Here is a 17,272-nt window from a genome sequence, read left to right as displayed (position 1 = left end):
GTTCAGCACTACAGCCACTGTGCTGAAGTTTTCTTCCTGAACAGTGCAGCATTCAGAAGCAGCGAACCATTCCAGTGACCACCTCACTCTTTACACCCACATCATTTTTCTGGCCAAGCACAATGGTGGAAGTGTTGTCACATTACCTGCTCACTGTGCCCCTAGAATTGCTCTCCCAGCCACTTCTTCCCAAACATCAGCCTTGATGCAGAAGGTGAGAGCAGAACTGTCAGAACTGAGACTCATAACTCTGCAGTTGGGTCATTAAGAACTCACCATGTAGGCAGCAGTCCAAGCTAGGAAAAGACCCAAAGCACTACACAAGACTGCCAGTAGCCTTCACTTTCCCTTCTCGTCTACCTGCGGCTCATCCTCAATTTCTCTCCACTGCAATCCCATATCAGCATCCATATCACTGACAGAAATGCAGAGCATCAGTCCTATTACGCATCTTCACAGACCTCATTTAATTAGGATTCACTATCAACAAATGCCAAAACTTGTAAGTGAACACTAGAACAGCTGAAGAGGCTGCCTTTCCCCTGATGCTCCATCTTCATAAGCCATAAAACAGGTTAGGAAATTCTGCTCATTATTTATAATAAAGTGCTCTACAGACATTGCTGAATGCTGGGTTTTGGAGGAGGATTACTCAAGGATTCCAGGAATGGAGATTGAATCAGATTCTCACACAGTAGCAAATCAATGTCTAACAACTGGCTGAATACGTAAGAGATAAGGTTATTTCTGTAGATTAATCCATTTCTAGACTCACAGAACAAAAGCAGTCATCTTCAAGAGAATTTGTTTTTCATAGGTCATTTTAAAATAATGCCAAGTAGAGACAGGAGTAACTGTTAACTCTTTTGGCATTGAGTTACACAAAGCAATGACCAACCAACTTACTTTTCAGTTCTCCCCCCCTCACAGAGCTGCCCTCTCCCCATCCGCTGGAGTTTTCCTACAACTCCAGGTCCCCTCAGCCACCTCTCCCAATGTCCCTTTGTTGTTTATTGCTTCTGGATGCTGTTTGACAACCACATCCCCACACAGTGAGATATTTTGTATGTTGCACACGGCACAGGAGGGTCATACTTCTTTTGCCCCAAACACTGTATGAAGTAGTTATACAATTTTTTTTCTGCATCTTTAGATGGTGAAATCACTGATGTGCCTACATTGTTATCTTGCCCTCATACTCAGTTTCTCCCAACTTTCATTGTACCAGCAACAGTCAACTGCTACCTAGCTTTTAAATTAGTTCTATTAAATTTTTAATTATTTCTTAGCTGATACTCCCACATTTTGTGTCATAGATCAGTTTACTCAATTCCATGTATCATCATTCCTTTTCCACCTCCATTCTGTCTCCAAAAAAACTCATTTCTTATCAGACAGAAATTGAATGTTCCCAAGCACAGCTGAGATTAACAAGACTCTCAGACTTGAGAGGCAGCTACAGAAATCCTCCGTCACAGACAACCCATGCAGTCTTTCCTTCTGGTGGAGGCAAAAGTGTTTCACTACAAGCCTCTGAAAAGGTATATAACAACTGTAGATAACTGTCAAACATATACCACTTCTCATCAGTCTTACTTAGTTCAGCATCCAATAGCCAGCAGGGAGCAGACAAGACACCCACTGGAAAGGGAGAAGGCAGGCATCATCCTTGCAAAGCCCTTTTCAGCTTCAGATCACAGTATAATTCTTTTATAACTTAAGGGCCAACTTCCTCAGCAGACCAAATGCCCCAGGGGCAGACCTCAGTCACTTCCTGACACAGTTTATGCACAGTCTCTGCTACTTGAATTAGCTGAAGCCCCATAACTGTACTGTGATGGTTCTTAGTCCTTGGGTCTAGGGGCAAACCAGTGATCAATTTAATACTGTCACCACAAACAACTGCAGAAGATAGGCATGTAAAGATTCTTATTCTTGGTCCCACAGTCAGAAAGCCAAAAAGGTATAAGCACAAAATCAAAAATAGCTCCTTTCATCTGCCTCCTCAGGTTTAGTTACTGTATTCGAACAGCAGCCCTTTAATCAAGGGAGCCCTGCTCGTTCATGAGGAGAGCTGTAGGTAGACAAACCTTTCAAGCACTAGTTCTGCCATCTGGCAACAGCACTGAGACCTGTTCCCAGACACACACACAGAGCTGATAATTGCCCTCACGTGGAATTCCAAGGCACTGCAATTGTTCTGGCATTTAAACCTCCATGAGCTCCAGATGTGAATTTTGTGTCTTTATCAGAAAAAGGTACTAAAAATCACCAGAGATTTCTGCCACCCCCCACCTCTAAAATACTTTTCATTTGGCTCTCAGCAGTTATTCGTCATCTTCTACAGCACCAGCAGCAAACAAGAATATCGTGTAGGCCTGCAGATAAGCATCTTGAATTCATACCAAGGAAGAAAGTGTCACATTTCTCCTGCTTTCCCCGCTTCCGTGGATTCGACACGCTGAGCAGCTGCCCAGTGGGGAACAAAGTTCTTTTGAGGATTTCTTTGTAGGCTTTTCTTTTTTCCAATGCTCAAATTAATTTCAAAGCATAATGAAAAGGTCACAGACATAGCCTCTCTACTGAAAGTGGTACCTTCATATTCTTTAAGCTATATGTTTAAGAGAAGGAGGAGAAAAGAGAATTTGAAGAGACTTACATTTTGCTTCAGAGAGATTCTGATTAGGCGACCAGACCAGCATGCCGAGGTTCTCTCTCTCCTGACTTCGTCTTGCAAGTTTGGCTTCAGAGAAAACAGATACAAACCATGTTATAGAGAAAGTCATTCCAGATGCAAAATGGATACTAAAGTAACTTACCACACATCTGCAGCTTTTAATTAAGCTACGAAACCCATCTGTGGAGTCAAAACGCTATCTTCCCAGTCAGACCTGAGGCTTTTCCCTGTGTTTCTTTTTCCCCAATGCATCACTCCCTATATAACATGACAGATAGCGCACACTCACTCCTTCATGCACTGCACTAAGCAGCATACATTAGATCTAAATTAGAAGTTAATTAATGTTTCTCTTCCAGCATACTTGATTATTTTTCTTCCAGCCATCGCTAAATGAAAAGGGAGGAGCAGGGCTCAGGCTGCAGGCCCCAAGCTGTCATGTCACTTAGATGAATACTGCAGGGTATGTGCACATGAACCTTCCGGATTTCACTTTTGAGAACCTCCTCTCTGCCCCAAAAGCCCTCCGAGGCCTCCATCCCCACATGTGCACATCCACCACAGGAATGCTGGGTCTCCCAAATCAGCCCTTCTGCTCAGCAAGTTCAGAGAAACTCTGGTGCATCGTACTTGTGAGAACCAGTCTGGTGTTAGCCAACTCGGCACCATCTGAGAACGAGAGCACCGAAATGTCTTAAGTGAAGAACCACAGCTGCATGTACTTAGGAAGAGAGCAACCTCAAGGTAAAGGTTAAGTTTCAACAGCACGTTCTCATGAAGCTACTGTTCTTAGGTGCTGAGCAATCAGAAGAGGAGGAGGAGAGAAGGAAACTTGCCCTGTGAGTCAGTAGCACAGCCACCCGCCCCAGCCCAGAGCAACCCGCAGCTCCTGTTAGGTGCACACAGCGCTCCTGCCACTGCAGAGCTCCACGTAACACTGCAGCTTTATGCAATATTTCAACACAGTGCTATTTTCTTTGCCCCACCATATTATAATGCATGAAAAAAACAGCAGGTCAGAAAACTAGAAACGTGGAAGATGCAGGGCCAGGGCCCTGCTGTCTCATCACACAATGAAATCAGAGCACTATCTGCTCCTCCATCTCCAGTGCAGCAACAGTCTGCCAGCACCAGCTCCTGGCCACCTCAACAGGTCAGAAAGTTCAGCAGTTACAGTACCATGAATGCTCATGGTCTGATTATTGTTGGAATCACAGAACTGTTTAAGTTGGAAGGGACCCTTACAGACCATCCAGTCCAACTCTCTGCAGTGAGCAGGGACACCTACAGCTCCATGAGGTGCAGAGAGCCCCATCCAGCCTGACCTTGGATGTCTCCAGATATGGGACATCCACCACCTCTCTGGGCAATCTGTTCTTAACAACAAATCTGCTCAGCTAAGAACATGCAGGGTTAGATGACAAGAATACTTCAACATCAAGTTTAAAGCAAATATAACATGTATTGGAGGAGGGAAGATCAGTAACATATTAACAAAGAGCTAAAATTTTACTTTAGATTACCCAGACATCAGCCTACCTTATTCCTTAAGCCTTGCCAGAAAACAAAGTTTATTTTCACCACCATTTTCTCAGTTTTCATAGCAAGCCTGGCAGTAGATACAAAACTTTCATACCATTTTTTTTTATATTTTTTTTTTAAATCCAAAGATAGCAGTTGCACACACAAGGTATTTTGTACATGGTATGTGTTCTTTATTTTCTATGCTAGACAGAAAACCAGGAGTGAGAAGTACAAAAACAGCCTCTGGTGGAGAGAGGTGGGCATGGAGAATGTGTCCACATACAGAACACAAAAGGTGTCTGAACTTAAAACTACATTACTTGAACTTTAAAAAAAAGTCGTGCAACTTTTAGGATTAAATTTTCCTTTCTCTCCTCCACATCAAGTCTAGATCAGAAATACAAAGAAAAAAAGCAAACTTAAGCCTTTCCTTCATCAAACTCTGCTCCTCACTCTCCCTACACCACAATCTGTCCAGCTATTTAGTTCTGTGAAGGGTTTGAAACATGGAGAGAGAAAGCAGGCTTTCTCCTCACTTTGTATCACACTGAAAAGCACTTCCACATCCCATAAAAATACTTGCAGGAACCAGTAGGGTCTCCAGAACTTAAATCCTTCCATCCCCAATCTCAGCACAGCTCCCCACACCAGCAACCCATTTCCAGAGTTGCAGGAGCTCCCTGAAAATAACAGAACATCCTGAGCTGGAAGGGACTCGTGGGATCAAGTCCAACAGGGGGGGCACTCTGCAGCTCTCAGGATCCCCTCCTGAGAGGGGAACAGCACAAGGTACACAAACATGGGGGAACTCCTTTCCCCATCCCTTCTCCTGCACAAAGGTAACAGGGTGAATTCAAACACACTACACTTCAGTGGCAAAACTGAAAAGCTAAATGCATGTGATCCATTATATATTTTACATAAAAACAGTCACTTAAGAAGGGCAAGGATTACTCTTTTTTAGGATAACAATTTAGGAACACTTTGCTTGTTTAAGCAAGTGCAGTTACACCAGAGCAACCTGTGTTTAAGGAAGCTGTACACTGGCAGACAAGGCCAACCGACATTTCAGTTAATCCTGCTCTTTCATCCACACTACCCACCTCAGAGAACAAGGCATAAGGCCTGTTATAAGCAGCACCTCCTGAGCTTTGTTCCTGGGCCAAAATTCACAGGGGAAGCGAGTTCCCATTGCCTTCACCAAGCAGAGATGGGCAGTCCAGCTCCTCTGATCAGGCAGAGGATCAAGGCTCTTTTCCACAGCCATCCCCCCATCCCTCTTCCCTCATCCTCAGAACGTACCCCTGTCATATATCCTCAGGGACACACACAGCTCTTTGATGGACCATACACAGAAATGAAAGTGGGACAAATCCAGGTTAAAACTCCTTCTGTGAAGAAAAGGTTATTTTTAAAGTCAGTCCCATTTACAGATCTGGTTGACAGCACAAGCCCGCAAACAATTCACCTGGTACAAGGGAAGAGATAGGGCATGACATGCTACCCACAAGCCAACATTATCCTAAAAGAAGCAGTGTGTTTTTCTTTTTTGAGCTGGGAGGACACATCTCAGCAACAATGCAGCTGACCACAGTGCACGGGAATAGAGTGATTTGCAAAGCAGAGAGCCAATGCTGCTGTTTGAGTTACCATTCCTCTGCTTGTAGGCTAATGTCCCCCTTCCCCAGGAGCAGCTACAGTTCTTCTCAAGCTTTTGGAAACCTGTTGCAACGATTGCCACAAAGGAGAAAAAAAAAATAGAAACCACAAGAGGGAGATTTCATTCAGCAGCAACAGTCAGACTCCAAGAGGCTTTAGGTTGATTTGAAACAGAATATGTCTTGCCTCTGAGTCTTTAAAGCATTTTTCCCCTGCTGTGAGAGCTGCTGCAAGGGACAGCCTCGTTCACAAGCATCTGTCTGCCCAATTTGCAATCGCATACAGAGATGTCAGTCCTGCTCTCCCACCATCACCCACACAATTTAAAGCCTCAGAGGTAAATCTAGCTCAGACCCCACATGAGAGATCCCAGCTTAGAAACCAGGTAGAAAACAAAAAGGAAAGAGACTGCCTCTACAGAAAGGAATCTTAAAGCCCTCCCTTCTTCAAGCCACACGCTGTTGCATTCACTCTAAGGAGGGAGCAGAGCTTCTCTCCTGCCAGGACCCTCTGAAGAATGGGAGAAACAGCTTGCAAGTTCCTTGCAAGGAAGTTGCAGTCACTGAGTCCCAAACACCCTGGCAAATCCCCTAATACGTCTATCAACTTACCCCTGGGATCTGGAACTGCCCTTCAGACCAAGGCGCACAGCCTCCAGCCCCACAATCCCTGAGCAACACCCACAGTCTCCAGCAGGCTGACATACATGTATCCGTGTATCATAAGGGACTTCCTGCACATGTTGTAACTTCTTATTTTCTCCATGCAAACTTAAGCTATGTTGGTGCCAAAATTAGGACTGCATGAATAAGCTGAGTGCTGAACATGCTGCTCCGTTTGTCAATCATGAATACATCCATGCTGAGATGAAACCACACATCTGTGTTGGGGCTCTCTCCAGAGCAAAGTAAGAGTGAGGACACACGCGTATGCCCTGCAGGCTCCTCAGCCACCACGATGCTCTGCACACACAAACTCTGCCAACACAGCAGGACCAGAAGCAAGAAGTTTGCTTCTCTCCCAGTCTCTGCCAAGGTGCTGCGGGCAAGACTCCTGTTAGAGGAGGGAAACTGAGGTGTTCTCAAACAGAAACTACCAAAGGCCACTATTACAGTGCTAAGCAATGTCGAAGGTGTGAAGTCTCCCCTGAAAGTCATAGTGCCTTCCTCAGGGGGTTGGAACTAGATGACCTCTGAAGTTCCTTCCAACCTAACCAATTCTGTGGCTCTATTACTCCGTGATCCTGATCCCTTCCCAGTCCAAGTGAGCCATGGAGCAGCTGCAGTCATCAGCCCAGAAGGAAAGCTGTAGAACACCGCTCCTCATGCCAACCAGACCTCCGCTCAGTGGGGTGAGCCAAAAGCCTTGGAGCACCTGAGTTGGAAGGCCAAAGGGTAAAGGCTGCATCTCATAGCAGGAGCCCATCCAACACCTCAGTGCTACCAAAGGAAGAAGGGCCATGCCCAGCCAGCATCACCCTGATCTCCTCACACACGCTCCCTTCCTCCTGTAGGCTCTGGCATTTATCCAACCAAGCCAAGCACCTTCGCAAAAGCTAACCTGACAAAATAAAAAGCAAACAGCATTCTGAGTTATTAAATCAGTTGGCTGCGAGATCAGACAAACAGTACAGCGGGTGCACAGGGAGCAGCAGGCTCACGTGGGGGGTTCTGCCTTCACACAGAACTTCATCCCCTGCCACAAGTCATAACAGGAGCCTCTCTGGGCAGAAACAAACCAGGGAACAGGGAGGAGGGCTCCCTCCAGCACAGCAGAGCTTAGTGCTGCCTGAAGGACTGCGTGTGCAGTCCCCACAGGAATACAGGGCAGGCAGGACACCTGGAGCCTCAGCCAACCCAGAGCTGTGCAGTTCTGGCCTGACACATCCCACTTCATTTTTCTTCTCCCAGCTAGAAGCGTAACGTGCCAGAATAAACTCAGAGGGAGCCAAGGCTCCTCAGGAAGCCACCCACCACCATCACCTATCTTCAGTTTCTGCACAGGGAAACAGTGCCAGCTCACACCTGGGTTTCCGAACCTGAGGGAGCTGCTCCATCTTGCAGCTCTGCCCAAGGATGCTGCATGCTTCCGTCACAGCTGCATCATTCAAGAGCATGCTCTGCCAATTCTGGCACCTCTCCTGACCTTTCAGTGGTATGATCGTGGTCTCCTGTAGATGCCAAGGCACGCTGCTCCCACCTCCACCCTGCCCAAGTCAGGGTGAAGCTCTGCAAGGGAGGATTCCCAGCCCTCACCCCTCCTCTGTAACCCTTCCAGTAGTCTGTAGTGTAGTTGGTTTTATTTTTTTTTTTTTGCTGTCTGCATAAGGCATTTCAGAGCTACAGGAGACCTGAGTTTCAAAGGAGACAAAACACACTGCAGCACATCACCACGAGAACATTGCAACACAGGCCACGAAGAGGGGGCATCTGCTGCTACTGAATTCCGCTGTTAACTAAGGCAGCAAAAGGTAACCTAGAGAAAGCACAGCCAGGTGCTTGATACAGATACACACTGTTCTATCTTTTTTGGCAGGAAAGCAAGAGCGAATCAACACAGCTTAAAAAATAAAAATGCCTCCCATAGAAGAACAGGGAAATCTTCAGGTACTGACTGGTCTTTTGTAAGGCACCAGGTAAGAAAAGGTATCCAGATCTAAACAACATATTTCATTAAGAGTTATTAAAGTTTACACCAAGACTGAAATCCCCAAGCTACAGGGTAGCAGAACACCCACCTGCAAAGGCTCCTGCATTACTAATGGCATTGATTGAGGCTCCCTCCCAGTAAACGGCACAAATTCATCACTGAATCACATAATGTAAGTTTCAAAAAAAGTCTACGAAGCGCCCTCTGCTTTTAATATGTAACCCTTGACATTATCTGTAAAACAAGTATTGTATAGTACACAGAGGTAAATGCACCTTTTTATTGTTTGGGGGAAGAGCTGGAGCTGACATGGAATAACCTAGCTGCTGAACGCTGTTCAAAGCAGTTTTGGACTGGGTCTAAATGTATTTACTTCTGGTGAACTGAGACTAAACAAGTGCTTCCATTCCCAAATCCTGTATTTTCTTCATCGATGCTGACCTTCTGTTTATTGCATAGGGTAAAACCCCTGTTTACAGCACTCATGAAGCAAAATAAGACAAAGGAGACACAGGTGCCATAGTTTGAAAAGCCATTTCTTACTGGGTAACTGATATTGCTTGGGCACATAGTGTCACACTCTTAAGTGCACAGCACTTACAGCAATGAAATACCTAATGCAACACAAGAGAATTCAAGCAAAATTCAGAGCTGGGAGAAAAGCCATCCCCACTTTCCTTCCCACTGGTGTCTGAAGCAACAGCTTGACGCCACGTGGAGAACTCTGCTGCCCGGCTCCTTCTTCCTGCACGTGACTTTCCAGCTCAGCACACAATGCTGCAATCCCTTTCCCTCTGCCTTCTGAGAACTGCCTGGCTTTAGAAGCCCATGCCTCCTAGCAATGCTATATTTGTACACACTAAAGCACAGCATTAAATGTAGCCGAATCTTTTAAACGGGAATCCTGCAACTTCAGGAAGGTTTTTAATTAAGAAGTTATAAATTAAGCAGCGGTTAGCGCTTCCTATACTTGGCTACACCTGACCGGCACTTCAATCTATATGCAAATAAAAGTTCTGAGGGCATTTCTGTATCTGCCTGGGGAAACAAAGGCCACTATTTGGGCTACAGTACAGAGCCACAGCACTGCACATGCAGACTGAAGGGCCTGTTGCTTTGCAGTAACTGTGGGTGCCATGCTGCAAAACCCACACTATGTCACACCTCACAACAGTGTAAAAAAAATATATATATTGCTTTAAACATCACTCCGTTAAAGATTAATCACCCAGCAACGATTACAAAGGTCACCCCGTAACAATAAAAAATTATCACCATTAGAAAGACTGAAAGAGAAAACAAGAAAAATGTGGATAGCAGTATAGTTTCCTTTTTTTTTTTTTTTCAAGTAACCGAGTTCAACTCATACTAAGTCCGTACTTCACATTTCAGGATTTAAAAAAAAAAAAGAGAAAAAAAAACTTTCTTAAGAACATATCTGACCCAAGCTGCCTCGCTAGTTTGAGCCAGCAATAAAGCAGAAGCTGCAGCCCACGTTGTGCCCGCAGCCCAGACCAGGCTGAACAAAGCCGAGCAGATGTCAAGGCCTTGCCTTCATATTTTTTCTGAACAACACAAGTCTGCTCATTCTTTCCTGCAAGCAGGTGGCACCAATGTGCAGCCAGAGATGAAGTCTGAATAACTATACAAGCAAACAGCCTCTCAATGTATACTTTAAGAGTGTAAAATTATTTCCCTATATGCATGCAATTCCAATCCAGGCTTTCCATGAGTTCTGCATACACAAGCCCTGCAACCCCTGGAGGAGCAGGAAATCCATTAGCATAACATCAGAGGTATGGATACACCCCCCACACGCAGCACTGAGAATCACACCTCTGCTAATCACAGCAGGCTTTTGTCTAGACACGGCTGGGTTTGGTACAGAGAGAGAAAGGGGCCAAGTTTCTTTAAAGAAATAGCTGAAGTATAAAATTAAGAGGAGAAAACGTGTGTTTGGATGAGATTTTACCAGTGATTTCACAAGCCTTTTTAAAATGTAAAGATTTGTGACACTGACTTTTTTTTTTTAATAAGGAGGAAGAAGGCTGGTAGCTGTATATAATGCAGTCCTGAGCACAGAACCAGAGCAATGCTCGCGCACACCAGCCTGCAGCTCCTGCAGGTCCCCTGCCCCTGTGCAGCCCGCTGCCCCATGCTGTTCACCCCGAGCACCACGCCTGCCAAGAACAGGTAAATGCATGCACGCTGGTAGTTCTGACAGATGAGCCGCAGCCCAGGTGAGACAACTGCTGCAGGTTTCTGCTCAGCCTCCCTGAACGCTGACCTGACAAGAGGATTCCTTCCTTCCCTCCATGCTATTTCCCTTCCGCTTCCATTTTAGTGACCAAGCCATGCCTACGTGCATGCAAGAAAGATGCAAATACAGAAACTTACACCAAAAGAAATATTATAAAAAGGAACAATAACAGCACAATTCCTCAAGCGCCAGGCTTATGTCGCCGACAAACATTTAGGTGCTGCCAAACCTATCTAAAGCCAAACTGACAAGAAAGCAAAGCTAAGTCAAACATCTTCCATTTTCCACCACAGATCATAATTCTGCTGCCTCCTCTGTTCCTTGGCACTCAGACTCCTACACACAGCTCTGCACCCACCCGGCCTCCCATTTCTCTGCGCAGCCAGCCCCCAGCTCTTCCCACCCACTAACCAGCTCCTCTGCTGTGCTCCCTCACCCCGGCAAGAAGAGCTGCTCAGATTATTCACTGACAGCACTTAGGGATAACGTATGAGAGCAGGGCAAGAGCAGAGACTTCCTGAGCCTGGCACTGCGTCTGCATCACTGGATTTAATGGCTTTCCATGGAAGGAGGAAAAAAAAGTCCATCAAATTGTCTAATTCTTTCTGAACCCATTTATAATTTTGGCATCTACAACATCCTGTGGTAGAGTGCTACAATTTAATTATATGTTTACTGTCTGAAGAAGAACAAAGAAAACCCATGCACACACTCCCTTCTCAGCTCTGAAGCTGCCACCCAGTCATTTCATTTGGTGGCCCCATTTCCTGGCTCACAAGAAGCAGAAGTAACTGTGCCCTGCTCACCTCCTCCTTGCCTCGTACCGTTTCACAGACCCTCTACCACACTCCTCTTGGTCATCTGTTTTCCACGCAGGACAGCCCAAGCGCTGCCCCTCCCTTGCACTGAGAAGGAGAACCGTTTCTGCACTTTATCTCATTATCTCACAGCTCTGAGAAGCATGTATGCACGAGGGAGGGATGAAAATGGGACACAACCAGAACTGCACACACTGTTCAAGAAGAGGGTACACCACAGATTTATAAAACATGCCATAATTAGGTTCTGTTTTGTTCTCAGATGCTTTCATAACAGCTTTTAACAATACACTTGCCTTTTCACTATTACCATTTAGTTGATGAAAAAACCACTATGACTCCCCAGATCTCTATCTGGAAATGCAGCAGCTAATTTAGAGACCACTATTGTGTACATACAGCTAAGGGCTGCTCCACTCTCCCATCCTTTTCCCCCCCACCCCCATCTAAATATTATTTAGCACTAAACAACAAGTTTCACCTGTCATTTTTATTGCCAAGCTGTCACAAGACTGAACAAGTTGCCCATTCTCCCCCCTGCAAGTAAATATCCACAGTCCCCCAGCCACTCCCTCCTTTTTCACATACTGTTTTTACATACTGATAAAAGAACAATCCAGCTGTTAATACTGAAAAAAAAAAAGAGGGGAGAAAAAAAGTGTCATTTGAAATGGAGAATACAGAAGTGCTACTTTATTCAGAGCGAGAAGTGCACAGTGGCTGTTCTACAACTGCAGGCTGTGGGACAACTCTGGCTTCCCTGGGCTTCCCAACCACCCCACAGATGACCTAACGGGGGAGCAAAGAGCCCAGGGGTTTACCCGAGCCTGTGGTTTCCCCATCCCTCTCCCATGAGGGCAGGGATTCAGACTGCTGATGCAAGCACATCCCACCTCCCAGCTTCAGCCACCCTTCCTCATTCCCCAGAACTTTTGGGGGATAAGTTAGGGCAGAGGGGAATGGGACTTTTGTCTGTGTTTAGAAAAGACACACTCGCTACCTCAGCTTTAGAAAGCCCTGAAATTCCTTATGCAAAAAAAAAACAGGCCCAGTTTCCCCTGTAAAGCTTCAAATTTCACAACACAAACAAGCATTTGCAACTCAATCAAGCACCATTTTACTCAGCTTTCCCACATGCTAAGGACCAGCTGGACGGTTTCTATTGCCCAATGCAAGCAAATCGGAGTCATGTTAGCAAAGAGATTACTTTTCGATATTTTTAGCAACACCCCTTTCCTTCCCACCCATCCAAAGTTCACACTACAGCATCCTCTTGAGATAGGTTACACTGATTAGTGAAAGTAACCAGTGCCTAGAAAGCAGCTTTATAAAATGCAGATTCTTGCCTACTCAAAGTATTACTGTCTGCCGTGGGCAGCAGGGAGGACAAGCAGCAGTGCAGCCATCCAAAGGGACGCTGGCCAGGCTGGCCAACTCAGCCCTACTACAGCTAATCCAGCCAATTCTACCTCCAGCTGGTTCTCTATGGGTTACATGAGTGCCTCGTCTGGCAGCAACAGAGATTGCAGCCTCTGAAAGGAGGCCCCAACTTGCTACACTGATGCGGCCATCTCCAGGAAGACACCTGTCCTCAGGCCAAGGCGAGCGTAAGAGCAGCTTATATATCAAATCCCACCCCGCAATCTGAGTCACGCACCAACGTGGCGTGCAACTGCAGTCACCAGGCTGAGAGCATGCCCAGTTTAACCCACACAAATCCGACTTCTAAACATCTGTGACGGCTACATATCCTCCTCTCACCCCCTTCCACGACTGTCTCCCAGGTCCTTATCCTCACAGCACCCCTGCCGCCATACCGGAGCCTTTATCAGCACACAAACAGCTGAGCCAGGCACACAGGAGCTGAGCCAGGTTTCCTGGGTCCTGAGTTAGAGCCTTCTCTATGGGTCATCCTTCCTCATCATCCCACTTTCAGAAATGCTGAAATCAAATAGGAGACCATAAATAACACATTCAGTATTTCAAATCAGATTGTAAAGCCTCAATCTGCTCCCAGTTCTCCTTGGAGATGACTGCTGTATTCATTAGCTCACAGGCTCCCCAAGGCACAGGCAGCTCCTCTCCTGCTGCCTGCACACCACGCTGGGTGCTGGAAGGATAAATATCCAAAAACACGAAGTTGGATTTAATGTGTCCTTGAAATGCAGGCAGCTCCTGAAAGCTACTGGATCACATTTTTCCTACAGATTTCACAAGTCAGGCAGTTTTTTCCCTCATTTTTGCCAAATTTGGAGAAGTAGTAAGTACTATATTTAAGTGCAGCTAGCAAACATGACAGATCTTATAACTTTGTATCTAACATTCAACTTTCACTAGATGACTTTCCAACAGGAGTGTGCTGGCTCCTCTCCTCCTCCCCCAGCCTCCAAAAGACTCTCAGAACAAGTCTGTCTTGCACCCACATTAATAACTACAGAGCACAATAACTATGAGAGCCCCAACACCTCATTCCTCACTGCTCCTTGCGCTCACTCTGCACTGTGTTCTGCCCATACTCCCACGTCATGCTGAGCATAAGCAATCTTAAAACGTGCCAAGGAGCCATGGCTGGGGAGACGAGACGTCGGCAATAGGCAGCAGCAGGAGCACTGGCGGCCAGAGGAGCAAACAGGGGCACAGCCCTGAAAGGATGGTGGATTTTCCTGAGCTGCCTTCGCTTTGAGATTACAAGTTCTCCTTCTGCAGTGCCAGCGTTTGCATACCACAGCATATTTACAAAGAAATCAATTAGGACGTGTGCAAGAAGGTGAACACAAAGCGTTCCATAGCAGTCAGAGCACTCTGCTCTGCTTCAGAGAAAAGTAAAGCGGTGAAGATGTACCCGCACATCCACACCTGAGGCACGGTCCCCTTTCCCATCCCATTTCTCACAAAGGACAGAAGTTCATGCACACACAGCCTCTAACATGCAGCAACCACGTGGCGAGCTTTGGAGCAGCACTCACACAAAGAGCAGCAAGGGAGCAGAGGGGAAAAAGCTGTGTGCCAGGGGAAGGGGGACGGGAAAACCAAGCCCTGCTCTGCAGCCTCACCACACGGCAGGGAGCACGGAGGGGACAGAGGGGGCGAGGCAGATAAGGAGAAAGCAGCCAAGTGCCAGCCTGGCAATGCAGATAAATGCAGCCAAGCCCTGCTGGAAGGAGGAGAGTGCGGTTTGGTGGGAAGCCGAGGGTGGAACCTGGTCTGGTGCCCCGGCAGGGAAGGAGGAGCAGCTGCCTGGCAGAGCAGAGCAAGGAGCCTGCAGTGTGCCTACCTGCCCCACAGCACGTCTCTGGCACCACGTGCTGCAGCATAGCCCTCCCGCACACACTGATACGCAGCCACAAAATTAACTTAATTTTACTGCGTTCAGGGCCATTACTCTCTCCAATCTGAGGACTGAAATCCTATTCAGGACTTAAATGCATCTTTATTGAGGCTGAAAACTCCCCAGTTTTCTCGAGTTTTCAAAAAAATCCCTTTTAGATTTAATTCACACTCAGAGCAAAAGAATCCCTCTCCTTCCTTCCAAAACCCATCATTTTAGCCAAGGCAGCAGTGCATCTCCGCCTATGCAAGAGCCGAGAGGTCTCGTTTTCCTTTCCCACAAATTACACAATGGAAAAATGCAGTGGCCAGCCCCCAGCAGCTGTTTGATAGGAATACAGCTGTGTCTCTTCATACATCAATTAAGCTGCCCCAGACTGTACTGGACAAATTCAAAATGTGACTGCTAAGCTTATTATCTTTGCCCTGTGACCATGGGATAACTCCCTAAAAGAGACAAGCAGCTCTCCTCAGGGCACCACACTGAGCTCCGACCACTTTGGGAAGCATTCTGCAATTCTCTCCACCCCACACCCTGTGTTACCACCCTGACCACTGGAGCACTTTCTCCACACTATCACCTTCTCAGCACCGGTGACCCATGCAGACTCTCTTGTTCTGCCTCTTCAGTACCAAACTTCAGCTTGTTCAGCTTCTTGAAAAGTGCTTAACAGGGTGTTATAAACGTCCACGCAGAGGGGAAAAAGGAAGGAAAAAAAAGAGCAGCAACAAGAACAGGGCAGTGAGGGAAACAAAACACACAGGGACAGAAAGAGGACAGAGAGCCTCAGGGGAGGGACAGTATTTAGAAAAGCTGAGTTATTAGAGACTGAGAAGCTAAACCCTGCTAAGGTTGCTGGGGCCTTCAGGGAAAAAAAAAAAAAAAAAAGATTCGTACAGAGCTCCCTGGAGAACAGAACAGCCTCATGGGTAAAGATGTGGGCTGGAGCAGAGAAAAGCTGTGACACCCTGGCACCAGAGAGGAAAGCTGGCTCTCGAAGAACACAGGGCATGGCAGGCCAGGGAGCATGGAGCATTCACCTGCAGAGAGGGGCTTCATCAAGAGGAACAGTGTCCTCTTCGTTTCCAGCATGGCCTGCACCTTTTCCATAGCACTCCCAGCACAAAGTTTTGCATTTGCAGAAAGATGGTTTTCCCTGACACCTGGATTTCACAGTTTCTTGCTTTAAGAAAAGTGTGTAGTCTATCCTTTAAGGCAACAAGAGAGGGCCTGTGAAACAGGGACCAGCCACCACCACTCTTAGTGCAGCTGGGCCAACTTGCAACCAAGACCTGAGCTGCAGCCAGCTTCTGCACACGGTACATCAGACTGCCAGGCTCATGACTTCATGGGGCTTTACATTTTTCCCCAAATGATCACAAAGAAAGGAAGATGGAGGCTTCTTTTCTGACAAAAACTTTACAAATTCACTTTCTCATTGTGGTGTTCCACACCCATTACCAGCTGTCCCAGGCTTGCTCAACAAGATGATCCCATTGGACCTGATGCTGTCCTGAATCAGAGGCATCAATTTACATGCAAGAAAGTTTAGATGCCAGTTGCCTGCTGATTTTGGTCTTAACTTGCAAATAAAGTCCTCTCCAAAAGCCCTCATTTTCCTTTCCCCATAAGAGGCAACATTTCAGCCACGAGTATGAACAGGTTAATCCAAAGACATCAGTGCAACAGCAGTTCTAGGGTGAGGCCCAGAGCCCCAGCATATCCTCCCTCAACCTCAGCACCTCACAGCATCACAGACTGGCTGAGGTTGGCAGGGACCTCTGGGTCCATCTGCTCCAGTCCTTACTCAAGCAGGGACACCCAGAGCAGGGTGCCCAGGACCACATCCAGATGGCTCTTGAAGATCTCCACGGAGGAGACTCCACTCTCTACAGCCTCTCTGGGCAACCCGTGTCAATGCTCCATCACCTGCACAGTCCTGCCTGATGGTCAGCTGGGACTTTCTGTGGTTCAGTTTGGACCCACTGCTTCTGGCCCTAGCACTGGGCACCACTGAAAAGAGCCTGAATCCATCCTCTTTGCTCCCTCCCTTCAGGTATTTATAGACATTGATGAGATCCCCCTGAGGATCTCCTCCTTATGCAACAGCCAGTCAGTATGTAGAAGAGTCACATGAGACTTGAGACTAGCACAGATGCTGGGAGAGCAGGTTTTAAATTATTCCTGCACAAGAAGGCACAATAATTAAGCAACACAGTGTAAGATTTGCACTGTATTTGCAAATCCTTGCACTCTTGACTATAGCAATGCACCAAGAACACAGCACTCCCTCTTCACGGCATGTTTAAATATCAGTGCTACCTCCAGTAGAGAACTCTGCGGCAATTTCTAGGAAA

At 46.6% G+C, this 17,272-nt stretch overlaps 1 protein-coding gene across 2 annotated transcripts in view; it reads right to left on the bottom strand.

Annotated features, from left to right (window-relative positions):
- Positions 1-17,272, bottom strand: part of RCOR1 (REST corepressor 1) — an 82,423-nt gene that overhangs the window by 39,712 nt on the left and 25,439 nt on the right. The window contains exon 3 of one of the 2 annotated variants that reach the window (XM_021401048.1): positions 2,660-2,743. The exons of the other annotated variant lie outside the window; for it this stretch is intronic. Within the exon in view, the coding sequence (XP_021256723.1) occupies positions 2,660-2,743 (84 nt within the window). The remainder of the gene's footprint in view (positions 1-2,659; positions 2,744-17,272) is intronic. 2 annotated transcript variants of the gene reach the window in all.

The sequence above is a fragment of the Numida meleagris genome, chromosome 6 (genome assembly GCF_002078875.1).
Source record: "Numida meleagris isolate 19003 breed g44 Domestic line chromosome 6, NumMel1.0, whole genome shotgun sequence".
NCBI classification, from domain to species: domain Eukaryota; kingdom Metazoa; phylum Chordata; class Aves; order Galliformes; family Numididae; genus Numida; species Numida meleagris.
Note: the sequence above shows the minus strand (reverse complement) of the source record. Positions and strands in the feature narration are given on the sequence as shown.